This window comes from Antechinus flavipes, chromosome 2 (genome assembly GCF_016432865.1).
Source record: "Antechinus flavipes isolate AdamAnt ecotype Samford, QLD, Australia chromosome 2, AdamAnt_v2, whole genome shotgun sequence".
NCBI lineage: Eukaryota > Metazoa > Chordata > Mammalia > Dasyuromorphia > Dasyuridae > Antechinus > Antechinus flavipes.
In genome coordinates, this window is record NC_067399.1 from 255,175,758 (window position 1) to 255,191,850 (window position 16,093).

At 32.9% G+C, this 16,093-nt stretch overlaps 1 protein-coding gene across 6 annotated transcripts in view; it reads left to right on the forward strand.

The window, feature by feature from the left end:
- The window catches only part of ARFGAP1 (ADP ribosylation factor GTPase activating protein 1), a 32,270-nt gene extending 16,585 nt beyond the window's left edge, over nt 1-15,685 (forward strand). The window contains exons 9-14 of one of the 6 annotated variants that reach the window (XM_051976742.1): nt 2,267-2,299; nt 3,823-3,852; nt 5,742-5,798; nt 7,234-7,293; nt 9,349-9,425; nt 11,281-15,685. In XM_051976742.1, the coding sequence (XP_051832702.1) occupies nt 2,267-2,299; nt 3,823-3,852; nt 5,742-5,798; nt 7,234-7,293; nt 9,349-9,425; nt 11,281-11,641 (618 nt within the window). In that variant the 3' untranslated portion in view covers nt 11,642-15,685. The remainder of the gene's footprint in view (nt 1-2,266; nt 2,300-3,822; nt 3,853-5,741; nt 5,799-7,233; nt 7,294-9,348; nt 9,426-11,280) is intronic. The other 5 variants (XM_051976744.1, XM_051976743.1, XM_051976746.1 and 2 more) reach the window with 5 other exon arrangements.
- The last annotated feature ends 408 nt before the right edge of the window (nt 15,686-16,093 follow it).

Sequence of the window (16,093 nt, forward strand, 5' to 3'; positions counted from 1 at the left end):
GTGATACTATTCTTTCTTTGTTTTCCACCTCCTAGTCTGCTCCTTCTTACTCTTTGTTGGTTCATTTTCATTATCATTCCCCTTAATTTATTGGTAATCTTTTTAGCTTTGTCCTGGGACACTTGCTGCCTGGAATTCTCGTGTGTGTGTGTGTGTGTGTGTGTGTGTGTGTGTGTGTGTATGTTCACAAAAGATACATACACACTTTCCATCTCTCTTTCCTATCCTGTTGGTAACCTCATAAGTCTAATTATTTAAGCATTTGATTGTCTGATATCTTCAGATCCAGCTATAGTCTATCCCTCAGCCTTGTAGTATCATTAAACATTACAAACTGATTTTCCCAGAGACATTTCAGTTCTATACATTCAAAACAATTAAACTCATCTCTCTCAGTTACTACCACCATTCTTCCAGTGTCCTAAGTTTGTCAGTTTGACATTTTCCTTGACTTCTCATTTTCCCTCACCGTACATATAGTTATTTGCTAAATCTTGCCATTTCTACTTCTACAACTTTTCTGATATTGATTCCTCCCTGTTTACTCAGCTCTGATATTAATTTAGACTTTTATTATCTCTTATCTATCTTTCAGTATATTTTTAGTCTCCCTGCCTCGTCATTTTTTTACTCCAAACATGATTCACACAGTTACCAAAATAATTTGTCTTAAATATAGATCAAATCATGTCATTCCCTTAGTAAATTTCTTCAGTTCCTTATTGCTTCTAAAACAAAATTCAAACTTCACTGTTTAACTATTGAAATTTGAACCTATCACGTGGCTCTCTTCAACAGTGAGATGATTGAAACCAATTCCAATTGTTCAGTGTTAAAGAGAGCCATCTATACCCAAAGAGAGGACCATGGAAGCTGAGTGGACTACAGCATAGTATTCTCACTCTTTCTGTTGTTGTTTGCTTGCATTTTATTTTCTTTCCCAGTTTTTTTTCCCTTCTTGATCCAATTTTTCTTGTGCAGCAAGATAATTGTATTGCATTTAACATATATTTTAACATTTTTAACATGTAGGGGACTACCTGCTATCTAGGGGAGAGGATGGGGGGAAAGGGGATAATTTGATACAGAAGGCTTTGCAAGGGACAGTGTTGAAAAATTATCTATGCATATGTTTTGTAAATAAAAAGCTTTAATTAAAAAAATTTTTAAAAAAGAAAAAAATTTGAACCTGTCTTTGGAAATAATAATGCATTAGCCCTGCTATCATTTTGTCTCCAGCAATCATGTGTGCAATGCCTGGAACATAGTAGGTACTTAATAAATATTTGTTGTTTGATTAGTTGATGAGGTAGTTTCATTAATGCAAGGGGATCCCCATATTTCACTCTTTCTTCTGATGAAGTTTGGTGTCAAGACTATATTTATATCATAGAAAGAGTTTGAAAGCTTATTAATCCACTTTTCACAGGTGGGATATTGTCAGGGGTTAAGTTTAGTACTGAGACATTGTCACTATTTATTATTCTGGCTATCCAACAATAGAAATAAAAAACTTCTAAAGATAGAATGCCTTGTTTCTTCAACCTCTATCAGTAGCTAGGTGCTGTTATATCTGTTCTGTAAAGGAAAGGTGGCAATTTGGTTTCGTTAGTGTTTCCATTAACACCTAAATGAGTTTTCTGCATATAAGTCCTCAGCATATATACCTTGACTAACTCCTGAATCAAATGTGTATCACTGAAGTAATAATTTTTTATGAAATTTTTATTGTTAAATTTGAGTTTTCTTATGGCCCTTCAGTAGACATGCTCAGAATGACTTGGAGCAATGCTTCTGAAATTAATTTGACTCCAGAACAATTTTGGTATTCAATGGAATATATTTTTCTAGGGGAACTTGATATACAGAATACTTATAGGATGAAATAGCATCAGAAAAAAATCAGGGAACAGAATAAAGAAAGTTTTATCAATTTCATACTGAAAAAAAGGCCAAATACATTTTGACAAGTAATTGTGTATTTTAATGTTTTTTTGTTTTTTGTTTTTTTTTTGGTAAAAATTTTCTGTGTGTTGAGTCATCTCTTGGAACTCTTCATATTAACACAGAACGTTTTATAGACTACTATATGGGAAATGCTGATTTAGAGATACCCAGAATGGGGCTACTGCTGGAATTGCATATCTTAATTTTAGGTTGTGACACTATTTTAAAACTGAAATTTTAATAACTAAACTTTAAAATGGAAACTTTTTTATATATGTATTGCTTGAATGATGAAAAATCTTTTTTTTTTTTTAAACAGGCTACAAAATTTGGATCCCAAGCAAGTCAAAAGGTAGTGAAATGCTAGCTTTCCCATCTTGATTATATTATTTGTATAATTTTTTGGTGCTTTTATAATTTTCTTTAAAAGTAAAAGTCAGAGGATTAAAATTAAAAGTCAGATTACATCATTATTTATAATAGCTGTTGCCATTCTCTTTTTAGACGTGGTTTATTCACAACTATACTAGTCTTACTTTAGAGTTTACTGTAATAAATTTCACTTTGTATCATTCCCAATCACATTGTATCATTCCCAATAATAAGTAATTAAATCTCTTTTGCTCCTCAACAAATATGTAATTGATGGATAAATAATTAATAAGTCTTATGTTGACAAGTGATTGAAAAAATTTATCTTAAAAGGTAAATCTTTGTAATAATTTGAAAATCTTTTTAAAAATACAAAACACATCATAGTTTACAAGGATTTAGAACATCAGAAGTCTGTTTTTTAAATATTTTTCTAAAATTTTATGACAACCTATAAGCAAGTATGTTAAAAGACTGCATGTGCTAGGGCATTGCATAAACTAAATTAACCTCATGTGGAGCAAAATGGAAGAATTTTAAGACCGTTATGGAATTAAATTAAACTTCATCTGTAAAAATGCAACAATGCACTCTTGGAGTTTAGCTAAAACACATGGATTGTCAAACAAATTATGTTTGATTCTGATTCAAATGCTGCACAGCACATTTGAAAATTCAGACACAAAAAGCCAAGCGCAAGTTATGCTTGAGTTTTTCTTAGTATTTCTTAGAATAAAAATGCTTCTTTTTTGTAATGAGAGCAGATTTTAGGAGAGAGGTTTAGGTTTGCCATGGATTTTCAATCTCACTTCTGTTCCATTAATTTTCATCAAGTAATTTCAATTTTTTTTTCATTTTTCATCTTCTTTCCTCCTCTCTAAATTGAAGAGTTTGGTTAAGATAATTTGCATTTATCACTAATATTATTTTTTCCTTTAAAATTTCAGAACAGACCATCAGAAATGATAAAATTCTGTACTGTTTTGTAGCTATGTAGCAGATAAGGGACCCAAAATTTAGTCACATATTTTGCCTCTTTTGTTTGAATGAGGTAAATACTATCTATATAGATCATAGGTCCCTCCCCCCCCCCCCCCCCCGCCTTATAATTATGGAAATATGGCACAAGTTAAGAGTTCCCATTTACGAAACACATTTTATAAAGTGTTCTTTTTGCAAGAACGTGCGTGTAGAGGGTATTGTTTTCTGACAACACTCTCATTCTGAATCTTGGCATACTTGGCAGATGAAATCAGTTAACATAAATAGAAGTGTATTTAGTTTCATCAGCCATATTTATCGGCTAATAAAAATAAATCTGTCACAATTTCATGTCCTTTGAAGAAAGTTCACTTTGTCAATAGATGGTGTAAATAGAAAAGAATTTTACCATTTAAGTTAGGCTAACCTGCTTGTAAAGTGCTTCCAGTTTTTGCTAAATGCTGCTTCTACTTTCCTTGCTCTCTTTCTCTTTTTCTTCACTGCCCCCTTTCTTGGGTCAAGTTTTGGGGCTACAAGCAGCATCCAGAGCCGGTAAAGCCCTCACGTACATTCCTGTGCATGGGTCCTTACCACTATTTGTGCTGAGCATATGCTTATTGCTGTTGGGTTGTGGGCTGCTCTTCATTAACTTTTTTGCAATTTTCATTCATTGTCTTTGTGTGCTTCACCTTGTATGTTTCAGCCTAAATTAAGTCATTTTGTACTATCATGCTGCTTGTACAAGTCACTTGCTCTCATGAGTGCTTAGTAAATAGGAATTTGTAGTCGTGGTAACTGTGGGATCTGTGGAATGAAAGCTCATGTGAAGCTGTGGCACTCAGTAGCACTTTTACATGAGATATTTGTGTGTTGTGTCTATTCTCACATATACTTAAATGGGCTGTTCTAAACAAGCTAGCCTCAGTTTTTTAGGGAGTAGCCTCTGGAAGGCCTTTTTGAAACTTACTTTATTGAGTTATGTTTTAAATAAATAGTTTGATTATCTTTGTGTTTAGATATAGAATCAGAAGATTTGGAAAACTTGGATCAGAAGGATGTGATTATTTATCCAAGATTACATAGGTATTAAATAGAAGAATTAGAATTTGAACTTAGGGTCTCTAACCTCAAGTCCAGTGTTCTTTCCTTTAGATTTGGATTGATGGATGTATTTTTAAAAGTTTCCATATTTTGGGAATAGTCCCAAATAATTTGTTAAAAAAAAAAAAAACTAACTAAAAACTACCTATCAACTTGCATAACACCTGAATAAAATATTTTTTATACAGATATTTTCTAAGAGGACTTTCTATAATAATTCACTAATTCTTGGGTACTATCATTTAGTAGTTCTGCCTTTTGCAGTACTAGGTCTGGTGAGCATCTCTTCCCTTCTTCAATGGTTTCTCAGTGTCTACTAAAAGGTGACTCATTTTGTTTCCTCATCATTGCTAGTGCTGTTTAGTTTTCAAAATTAGGCTGTCTTAAATCTTTGTTCTGAACTCCAATTTAAGGGCTTTACCAGCACTTCAGTTGAGAAGAAAAGTTAAGGCCAGATGGAAAATTCAAATACTGGAGTTGTTGCTTTTAGTAAACATAAATGAGGCTGTACTGTTCATAAGACTTAGCATTTGCTCCCCGTTTTTATCTCTTTTGTTTCCATTTCCCCTAAACCAATTGTATAAAAGCGATAACATTTTTTGAGAGTATACAATTTATGTGGCCCTTGGATTTTCTTCCCCAATGAAAGGCACAAAGTAGAAAGTATAAAAATGTATTTCCTTCCACAATACTTTCACATTCTTACAGAAAAAATATATGTTATAAAGCTTCATTGATATCTTGGTATGGTTTCTACTATTGATTAGTAACAAGGCATTTGAAATTAGTATGCTCTTACCTGAAGTCATACTTAAGTGTTAAAGAAGTAGCATATTTCCTGGATGAAAAACAAGATCTGTGGCTTATGATAATTAGGATGATTGACAGGAAAGGTTAGAAGCTGAATATAGTTCAGAATAAAAACATTGTCATAAATTTTATGGGTGGGGATGATAAATTTTGTCTATGTAAATCTTTGTGTATCGGTGCATGTGTTGATCTCTTTAGCTTGAATGGTTAAACAGAGAATCTACTTTTTGGAGTGGGTAGAGTAGAGGTTATGCTTGCTTCCTAGCTAATCCTTATGTAACTTGTTTAAGCTTTTGGGGGCAACAGAACTAATTGAGGTTTTTATCTTATAACATTTTTTCAGAATATTATGGCATATTCATAGCTGCTTAGCTACCCATCCATTGCTTTCCTAAATGCTGTGCTTGAGTCTTTTCTGTGTTGTTGGTGATTCCTGCATACCAGCTTTTGAAGGCAGTGAATGTTGGCTGTATTTATATAAAGGAAAATATAACTGACTTCTTTTTATTTGTTTGCTTTATTTTAAATAGGCCTCAGAGTTAGGTCACAGTTTAAATGAAAATGTTCTCAAACCTGCACAGGAAAAGGTAACTTTGGCAACTAGTACTTAGACAATCATTGTTCTTTAAGAAAATCATTTTTGTCAATCCTCCTTTCACAAATAGCTAGCTAGATACATTTAAATGTATCATTTCTATTTTGGACCAGTTAAATGTTCATTTCCATTAAAAACTTGTAAGCATCAGTGATAAAAACGTCTATGGCAACATGTTTCCATTTTCAGTTTGTATTGCCTTTAAATCTTCTGATACAAGCCTTCTTTTTTTTCATTTTATGCCTGATAATCTCAGGATTACAGTTCCAATTTAGAGTAAATGATATAAACAAAATTTAACATATAAATGATACCTAATTATTTGGATTTGTGCTATTTGGTACCAGTTCTATGTGAAGGATTGTTAATTGAGACAACAAAGCAAGCTGTAGTGATGAATCATATGTACTTAAATCAGAAAGCAGTAATCATTACTTTAACCATAAATTCCTACCACTGGTAGGAGCCAGAAGTATTTGGAGGCAGAATACTTTTGATAGTCCTATTGGAAAAGCAAAGGAGAGTGAAGAAAAGGGAGAATAAGAAAGAAAAAAGAAAAAGTAAAAGAAGATGAGGAGAAAAATTCAAGTATATGGTAAGATGGTGATAGAGAGAAAGATTTCTGCAGTTGCTGGCATTCCTTGATTTGTAAGATCCTAGATTTAAAAATAGAGTTCCTTAGAAGCCATCCAATTCAATGCCATTATTTTATAGATGCCAAAACTGGCTCAGAGCAACTAAAATGACTTGCCTTTGATCATGTAGGTGTTGTCAGATAGAGGCAAGATTTGAGCTGAAATTTTTCTGACTCTACTTTTAGTACCCTATCTACCATACTATATTAGTAACTCTATTGTGATAATGTCCACATCATAAGATAAAGTTCTGCCTTTAAAAAAAAATTAGTTTGAAGTTGAGACAGGACCCTGCAGATGAATTCTCTCATCTTCCAAAGAAAGTAGGATCAGAATAACCCAGATAAAAATTAAATCATTAATCTGTAGACTACCCTTCTTTTTTTCCTGGGGAGGGAACAATTACAAAAAGCAGTTGAGGTAGCAAAAATTCTCTCAAAACTCTTCAAGTTTTGTTCTCACCTGAAATAAAATGTCCTCTGTGATAGGAGCTCTGTCTGCCTTTCTGCAAGACAGAGGTTTTTATGCCAAAATTTAATTGTGATATATTAATATATAAATCAAAGTTTTTAGTGTAATACTGAATAAGAAAATTGAAAGGTGAGTTATAGCCATCTTCATTTTCCTCTTTATTGCTTAAGAAGCACTCTTATAAAATGGTGGTAGTAAAAATTGGGAAGTTTGTTCACACATTTTAATTTTTTAAAGTTTAGTGCCTTCATTTTTCAAGGTTAGTGAGAAACTTTTTTTTGCTATTTTGTTTTTTAACTGATGACATTTTGATTCACATAGGTGAAAGAGGGAAAGATTTTTGATGATGTGTCCAGTGGGGTATCTCATTTGGCAACCAAGGTAGGGAATGATCTTGGCCTGAGAACAACCAGGCACAAATGTTAAGCCAGTCTCCATATCCTGTTTCACACAAAGACTTATGCAATCTAAGCATTTCTTTACTATGAAAGGAAAAAAAATGTCATTTTAATGCTACTCATTTTTATTGCTCAATTCCTCCTTTGCTAATTCAGGAGGACTAATACCATACTGTGATATCACCTTCGTACCTATGATGTATTGTTTGTCAAGGCACAAGGTGGGCTATTCAGTGGTACTAGTTTCTGTGTACTTGAGGAATATGGAGACAGCTTAAACTAAATATATAGACTTGTAAAGGATATTAACATCCATTGCCTCTTTTTTTCCTGTTTTTATCTTGCTGCCATTGATTATGCGGTAAGTGCTCTAATTATCCATTTGGGACGTGCCTTACAGGGTTTTACTAAAGTACCTGTCATTTTCTATAACTTTAAGTTCAGAAGAGTTAATTATTAACTTAAAATCAATATTGGGGATGCATGTGTATCATTCTGTTTCCCAGCAAAAGGTCCTCTTTCCTGGGGAACATCTTGATTTTTGAATAGTTTGCTGTTGGAAAGGAAACAAGTGACATTTGAAAATGGTTTATTAGCAAAGGCTGCCCATTGAATAATTGGTATCAAATGTTGCCATACTTATTTGGAAGTTTTGACAATGTTTCCATTTCATTAAAGTAAATGAGTAAACTCTCAAGTCATAAACGAATTCTTCATATTTGGAGCTAAAATCAAGTACTCCTTGTTTTCATTCTTAAGAACTTTTGACTTCCTTATAAACATATTTTAAATTATTTTTTTCTTTTGCATGTTCTATTGAATTTTGCTTTATAATTCACCAGTTCATTTCTTTAAGGTGATTAGTGGTGCAGTGGATAGGTGTTGGGCTTGGAGTAAGGAAAATCTGAGTACAAATGTGACCTCAGATACTACCTAGCTGTGTGATCCTGGGCAAGTCACTTAATCTCTGTTCGCTTTGGTTTCTTCAATTGTAAAATAGCACGTCTCCCCAAATTGTCATGAAGTTCAATTGAGATAATAATAATTATAATAGTAAGTACTTAGCCTGACACATAGTAGCATCTATAAATGCTTAGTCCTTTTCTTGGGATTGAATTACTAACTTTTCCCTAACATTTCATTATTGTATAATTAAAAGTGATGTTTAAGAAACATTATTACAGTAAATCACTGCAGTTTATCTGGAATAGTAATTTCCTAATAGTAATGGTAAATCCAGTAAAAGTTCTTTAATAGTAATTGTAACTATTAGTTATAGTTCATTATATTTTATATATTATATAGTTATATTAGTTCAGTAATAGTAGCTGGATTCATTTAACTGGCAATTGCCTTATATGCCATTTTTTGAGTTATAAAGTTTTAGAGTAAAAGAACACAAAATATACCTATTGCTAAAACTCATATTTATCACAAAACACATTCTTCATTTGATTCAGTTGACACATAATGATAAGTATTTTCATTGTACAGTAGTCTAAAAGAAAAATTGGTTATTTGAATTTTCTGGTCATCTCAAATTCTAGATAAAGGGGAGTTTACTTTGTAAGGAAATCTGTGCTACTTTTAAAGAGGATTTGTGTGCCTGGATTTTTTGAAAGAGCTGGGTAAATTTCACATTAGTTTAGTATTAGAAATTTTTTGACTAAATTTCAGACTTTGGAAGATTTTTGGTTTTATTGTGTCATCAATATATGTAATTTTTAAGAAGAATTTTCAAGTAGAATCTTCTACCTTAATCCCGAGAACAATGCCCTAATAACCCTTAATAAATATTAAGTGATGGTTCTTATTGATATTAAAGACAATGTGAAAGGTGCTTAAAGGTAAGAAAAAATATCCGAAATCTATTTTGTACATTATTCTATTTGCTGTTTTTGTTTTTGTTGTTGTTGTTTGTTTGTTTAGGGTTCAGTTTTTTCCCTGATTTTTAAAAATATTATTTCATTAATTGAAATGTGAGTTCCTGTAGTGTTCAAAGAGCTTAGGCATGACAAACATCTGTCATTTCTTCCAGGTTCAGGGGGTTGGCAGTAAAGGATGGAGAGATGTCACTACCTTCTTTTCAGGAAAAACAGATGAACCCTCAGAGAGGTATGTCTTTCTTCTGACTTTTTAAAAAAATTTTCTTGTTAATTTTATTCTTTATATGGGTAATTTCTTAAGAATATTAAGATCTCCTCTTTTAAAGTGCTCTAACATCTCTCTGGCTCGAAGGTGACTCTGGATTGTTGAAAGGCTATTCTGATGGAGTGCAAGCTCTGGCATTTTCTAATAAACTGGAAAGGCTTTGAGCAGGCTGTGTCTATTGCCTGAAAATCATTCTAGTTAAGTGCAATGAGACTAATCATGAGAAGATTGACTGACTGCCAGGTAGTGATTTTCTTATTAGCCACAGAAATTCATGAGGACCAAATATCTACTAAGATGTGGAAGGATTAAGTTTTATTTCAGTGATAGTGACACCTATACTAATGAAGTTGTGAATGTTTTAAATTATTGAAGAAATAAATGCTTACAGATTAAATCATTTAATATATAGTCTACAAATAAATTTCACAGAATCACAGATTTCGATTTGGAAAGGACCATTGTATCATCTAGTTTAAGTTAAACACAAAAGGAATTCTCATTAACATACCCATTGTTATAAGTCATTCAGCCTCTGCTCGAAGATATACAAGGAGAAGAATTTATTGACTATTTGATTTTTAGTGTTCTTTGTATTTGCCTCTTTCTTTCTCTTTTATGTAGTCAGTCAGTCAATAAGTATTTGTTCATTAATTTGCCTACCATGTGCCAGGTAGGCATTAGGGATACAAAGAAAGGTAAAAGACAATCAGAGTGGTCAAGACATTCCAGAGTTAAAAAAAAAAAAAAAAGATTCAGGGTGTATAAGTGGCTGAGGTCCTCTGCATCCTGTTTTACTATCTTCATAAGGATGCATATTAAATATTTCCATTAAAAACAAATACTGCTGTTTGTGCACATGTACTAGAATTTTCTTAGGCTTTGTGGCTGGAATACCCAACTTGCCTTTTTTTTTCCATTTGCTCATGATATTCCAGAGACATACTGAAATAAATCAGAAATTACATTTCACATATAGAAGTATGAACCAGACTGATGATTGCTAAGAATCCAAAACAGAAGGTAATACTAATGATCAGATCGCTGCTGTCTTGTAACTTGTGTGGAACGCTGTGTTCACTTTCTTCAGAAACTTGCTGTACATATTTTAGAAAAGCAATTTATCTGTAGCTGAAATGGGGCAAGTAAATGATAACTGTAAAACACATCATGCTATATAAGAGTATGATGCAGACTTGTTCTCTGTTTGTCCTAGTAAGAGGAGAGGCAAAAATTGGATACCAATTTTGCATTTGTATTCTGGCCCAACTGAATTTATTCTCTTTGTACATAAATCAGGACTTGATGATAGAGACCTCTTGTATTTTCTGCTAAAATGACAAAATTTAAGTTTAAAAGTCTTGATTCTAACCTAGTATATTCAGAATATTAACTCTGACTTAGAATTTTTTTTAGACTAAAAGAATAGGCAGAATATTTGTTTGTAGTGGTATTCAAATAATTCAAATAATTGAAATTCAAAACAATGATCTTGGAGCATGGAAAGATCTTGAAATGGCTTCTAAATATTTTTTTCAAAAAGATTAAAAAGCATATTTAGTGTTTTTGTAGTCTGTTCTTTAAACATTGCTGATTACCATAGCATACATAATAATTTTCAATTAATTAGAGCATTCTTTTTCCCAACCATTCTGGATAAACAGGAGTTTAACAAGCCATCTCTTAGTGAAGGTATTTTCTTTGGAGGTCATAATAATTAGGTAAGATCTAAATGTTATGTGAAATGCTGATGTGCTTAAATTTCTAACTGTGAAAAAAAGGTATTTAGGTTTTTTTCCTCCCTCTTTCTCTTTAAAAGACCACCTGAGGGTGATAGTTACCAGAACAGTGGAGGAGGACACTACCAGAACAGTGCTATAGATCAGAATTTCTGGGAAACTTTTGGAAACTCAGAACTCCCCAAGACCCATAAATCACCTAGCAGTGACAGCTGGACATATGCAGACAATTCCACAGAGAAGAAGAGCTCAGATAGCTGGGATATCTGGGGCTCAGGAACTGTCTCCAACAACAAAAACAGTAATAACAGCGACAGCTGGGAGAATTGGGAAACCAACTGGGAAAATGCTGGAGGGGAGGGCAAAACTACTAAGGCCCCAAAGAAGGTGACCAAAGCAGCAACATCCTCCGATGAAGGATGGGATAACCAGAACTGGTAGACACAGCATTGGCCACTGGTGGAGAGAAGTCCTCCAACAGTTATAGGCCATCTTGTGCTTAATCTTCATTTCTCCTGACATCTGTTTTGCCTGAGACAACGAGACATATGAAGCAAATATGAAATTCTCTGAGGTGATTCAGCATGACCATTGCTCTTCAGTCATCAAAACTCTTTGCAGGCATTTGAGCTTTCTTGGGCTACTCTTTGAAGCCAGATGACTTTCTTCAGGGTGTCCTGTCCCAGAAACTTCCAGTTCAAGTGCAAGCACTTTCTCCTGGCTCCGTACTGCATGTGCAATTTTTCTAGAATTTCTTGTGCAGTCTTCATTGTACTGATGTGTTAGAGTCCAGGACCAGATGATGTCATCAAGGGGCAACAAAAAGAACTGCAGTTCTTTGAATGCAGAATGAAAGACATTCATTGAAATGACACTAAATAAAATACCTTCCTGAATTGTTAGGATGAATGAAATTATGTGAAATGTTTTTGACCTTTTATGAAATGTCTTTTTAAATTGAAATGCCTTTTAAGTTTAAAGGGTTTTGATTTTTTTTCATTGTTCTCTACAAAGAATTCCTAGAGTTGGAAAACTGAAAAATATAGAAAGCAATATCAACACTGACCTTTGGCCATCCTGCCCCTACTTGGATGTCCAGATCGTCCTTGTTGCCTTTTCTCTCTTTCTCTCTCTTACCATTTCAGATCTATATGCCCATTGTTCAAATCCCTCAGGGTGATAATATTTATAATGCAAAGTGATACAACTTAAAACATTATTACAAAAGAGTATTCTTCTGTCATTCCTTTTTAACCTTTTTACTCTTACTTGCTAACCTGAACACTTTTAATTAGTAACTTTTTTTCCCTTACCATTTCTCATAGTACCTATTTTGAGATCTTTTTACCACACTCACATCTACAGATGTGAACTTTAAATCAGTGTTAATACCATAAAGGAATGCAACTAGGACATCAAAATGAAAGGAGTAAAAATAAAATACCATTAAATAAAATGGTAAACCACTTTGGTTCTAAATATAAATGTTATTTTTTAATCTCCATTCTGGCTCTCCAAATCTAGTTTTACTTTATTTGTTGTATGGTTAGTTATTAAAATAATCTTTGCTTTCTCTTTCTTCTTACCTGTTTGCTCTGGATTATACCTGAGAAAAGAATTCTGTTTTTATATTTTCTTGCTAGCACTGCAATTCATCAGAGCAATGAGCATTAAAATTTAATTCACACTATTGATTAAAGCAAAATTGCCCAAAAGAATAATTTTATAGGGAAATATACCAGAGAAGCAGATTTTTATTATTCATTTTTCTCTAGGCATTCTACAAATTTTCTTTACTGTTTCAGTGTTAATATAGCTTTTTTTTTTTAAGTCAATTTTGGAATTCACTTAAACCTCCAATCATGGTGCCATGGATGAAAATTCTCAGAAAATGTGACACCCTTTTAAACCTTTGACTGGCTTTCATAGAAATTTTACACTCCTCAAAGGGGTGATATTTGTTATCTCGGAAGTTTATTCATGTTAATTCTTTGTTATTGAAAAATGTGGTCAAAAACCATAAAGAAGGATTCTTTTTTGAGGAGGAGAATGGGGAAGATGGGGCAATCTTTTCAAAGTATAATTGTGCTAGATATTGGTTACCAAAGCAGTATCAGGATTTGAATATGGAAAAAAATCATACTTTGTATATTTGAAGTTGGCACCATTGTGCTCACTGCACTATTTTCCCCTGTTTCAGTTAACATTTAATTCTTGATAGTTTTTATTTTTAATTTTATTTTGCTATTGTCTTTCCTTTGATAAGTGTCTTCTACTTGTCTGCAGTTATTGAATCTTCTAGTGAGCTATTTTTACTTGACCATATGGGAGTTTTATCTGGTTTAAATATGCTAACTTAATACATTACTTTTTTCCACCACCTGTTTTCTTTTACATGGAGACTTCTTTTAAACAAAAAACAAAACAGATCTATGTTTTGATAATAAGAATTTCTGCCATAATGGCCAAGATTCTTTGCTCTTTTAGGAATGCCTAGCCTTTTTTTCATTCATCTTGTCATATTGTTCTGAAGACTACACAGTTTAAGTGCATGTTAACATGAAATAATTTGTCCGTTAATCTTTTTTGCATCAACTCTTACCTCATCACTTGTCATCTGTGGATTTTGAAACAGTAGTGCATGTAACCTGAAAGCCTTGTCTAACTTAAATATAAAATGTTTTCTCCACTTTCTTGATTAGCAGTGAGTGTGTGTGTGAGTATAGACATATATATGTATATACATATATACATATATATGTAGTATGATGGTAGCAGTATTTATGTCAACAAAAGTCACTGGATGGATTGGGTCATCTAATTGTTCAAGTTATCTATCTCAAATGATCCATAGACATTTTGGCTTTCTGTGTGCTTTCTTCTTATTGTTGGATTCTATCAATCTTTCCATAACAAGATAGATTTTTAAAGAGCAAACAATCTCTTGCATATTCTTTTGCTTTAACATTCCATTCATTTATCCTTTTGTGCTTATGTTAATATTTATGTCCATCAGTACTGTTTCATATTTCTAGGATTTGTTTAAGTCTAATTCATTTCATAAAGTAGAATATTTTTAGCTCATACCTCAGTAAAGCACAACTTGATGAAAATGAAGTTTTTCTAAAAGAAAAATATTCCTGAAGTTCACAGTTCCAGGAAGTATAGTTGTCAGTCACCAAGTATTGCTATAAGTGTTTGTTGAAATAGCATTTTAAAGGAATCTATGAATAGGTCGGTAATAAAACAAATCAACTTTCAGTTTAGGAATTTGTGTGTGTTTTTAAAACAAGGTGAAAGTTAATTTCTTCTCTCGAAATAGAGTAGTAATAGTCAGGGAGAAGAATAAAGTATCTTGGTGGACATTGAGAAATCTTTGCCTGGGTGAAATAGGTTGAAAATGTATTCCAGTACCCAGTAGGTATATTACATTCTCCAAGGGAATCATTTGCTCTGATTAGGACCTCTTGCCATTTTGGATTAGGTAGTTATGGGAGTTCATAGGCTATATTGATACCAAACCAATGATGATATGAAGACATTTTTACTTGTTTGGCATCTGTTCTCCATAAAAACAAAATAGATATATTAGGCTAAGATGACAAATTAAAGGAACTTGAGGATTTTATGTAGGTGAACATTTCTTTCCTAGGACTAACTTAACATACTTCAGAGTCATAGGTAGTGATTGTCTGATGGCATATTGGAGGAAGAACAAACTCTGGAGAAGTTCAAGAAATTGAGCCATTATGTGTGACAAATCTGTCTTCCAGTGTTCCCAAACTAGAATGCTGTAAAAGAGCCTAGCCTTTTTAAATTGGCTTCAGTTTTTTGTTACTGTTGTTTTGTCTTAGCTCTTGAATTTTACAATGTTGTTTTTTGGTTTTTAATTTTTAATTTTCCTCCATTTTTTGGATTCATTGATAAAACTGCTACTTAGTGTTTTTTTTTTTTTTTCTGTCCAAACTTAGTGACATTCTTCTGGTAGGTGAAGAATTTATGTTATGATTGTAACAATTGTGCAATATCTTAATATGTGTCAACAAATTTTCCTTTCTTTTTATCTAATCCAGAAAGTAAAATTTTAAGGTGCAGTCTCCCTTTTTGAAATTAGAGTATTAGATACCTCACTTGCAAATGTTTGTTGTTGCTCAAGGGGAAACTTTGAAGGAATTCTTAGTGCTAGTCAAAAGGTGCATTCCAAAACCAGTTTCCAGAATGCTATAACAGGGTGTTCTAATGTGACCTTCATTGTATATCAAAGAAAACAGTTCTTTCTCTGTGTCAATTGCAGATAATTTTATAGCATGCTATCCAAGATAAGGGGAGACTGTATCTTCAATTTTCTTGGTCTGTTTTTGTGGTGTTTTAAGGATTTGGAAATTTCAGTGATGTTATTCTGTTCTATAAAAATGGTATTGGACTTAAACTGCCATGTCATCCTTTAAATGAACATTACAATAAAGCAAAGAGAAATAGATGCAATTGTTTGAGTGAATCTCCCTACCTTATTAGTAGCAGGATGTACATAGACTTAGGTAGGCATACAGATTTCTGTGAATTGCAGGAATATTTCCTGTGAATGAGATACAACATGACTCATTGGGTAGAGATCTGGTCTTGAAGCCAGGAAGACCTAAGTTCTATTCCCACCGTGATAACATACCGATTCTGTCTCTAGACAAATTGGTCAATTTCTCAGTAGTCTAGTTAACTTTCTAAAAGTCTTAAGTAGCAGAGAAAGTGTCAACCTGCATTGATTGAATTGTCTACACCAGGGAAATCACAGTGCACTTTTTCAACCCTATTCCTGACATACCTACGAGGGCTGTCAATTTCACTTTTTTAGTATCTCAAAAATAACCCCTTTTCTCTGACTTGTCACTACTGTAG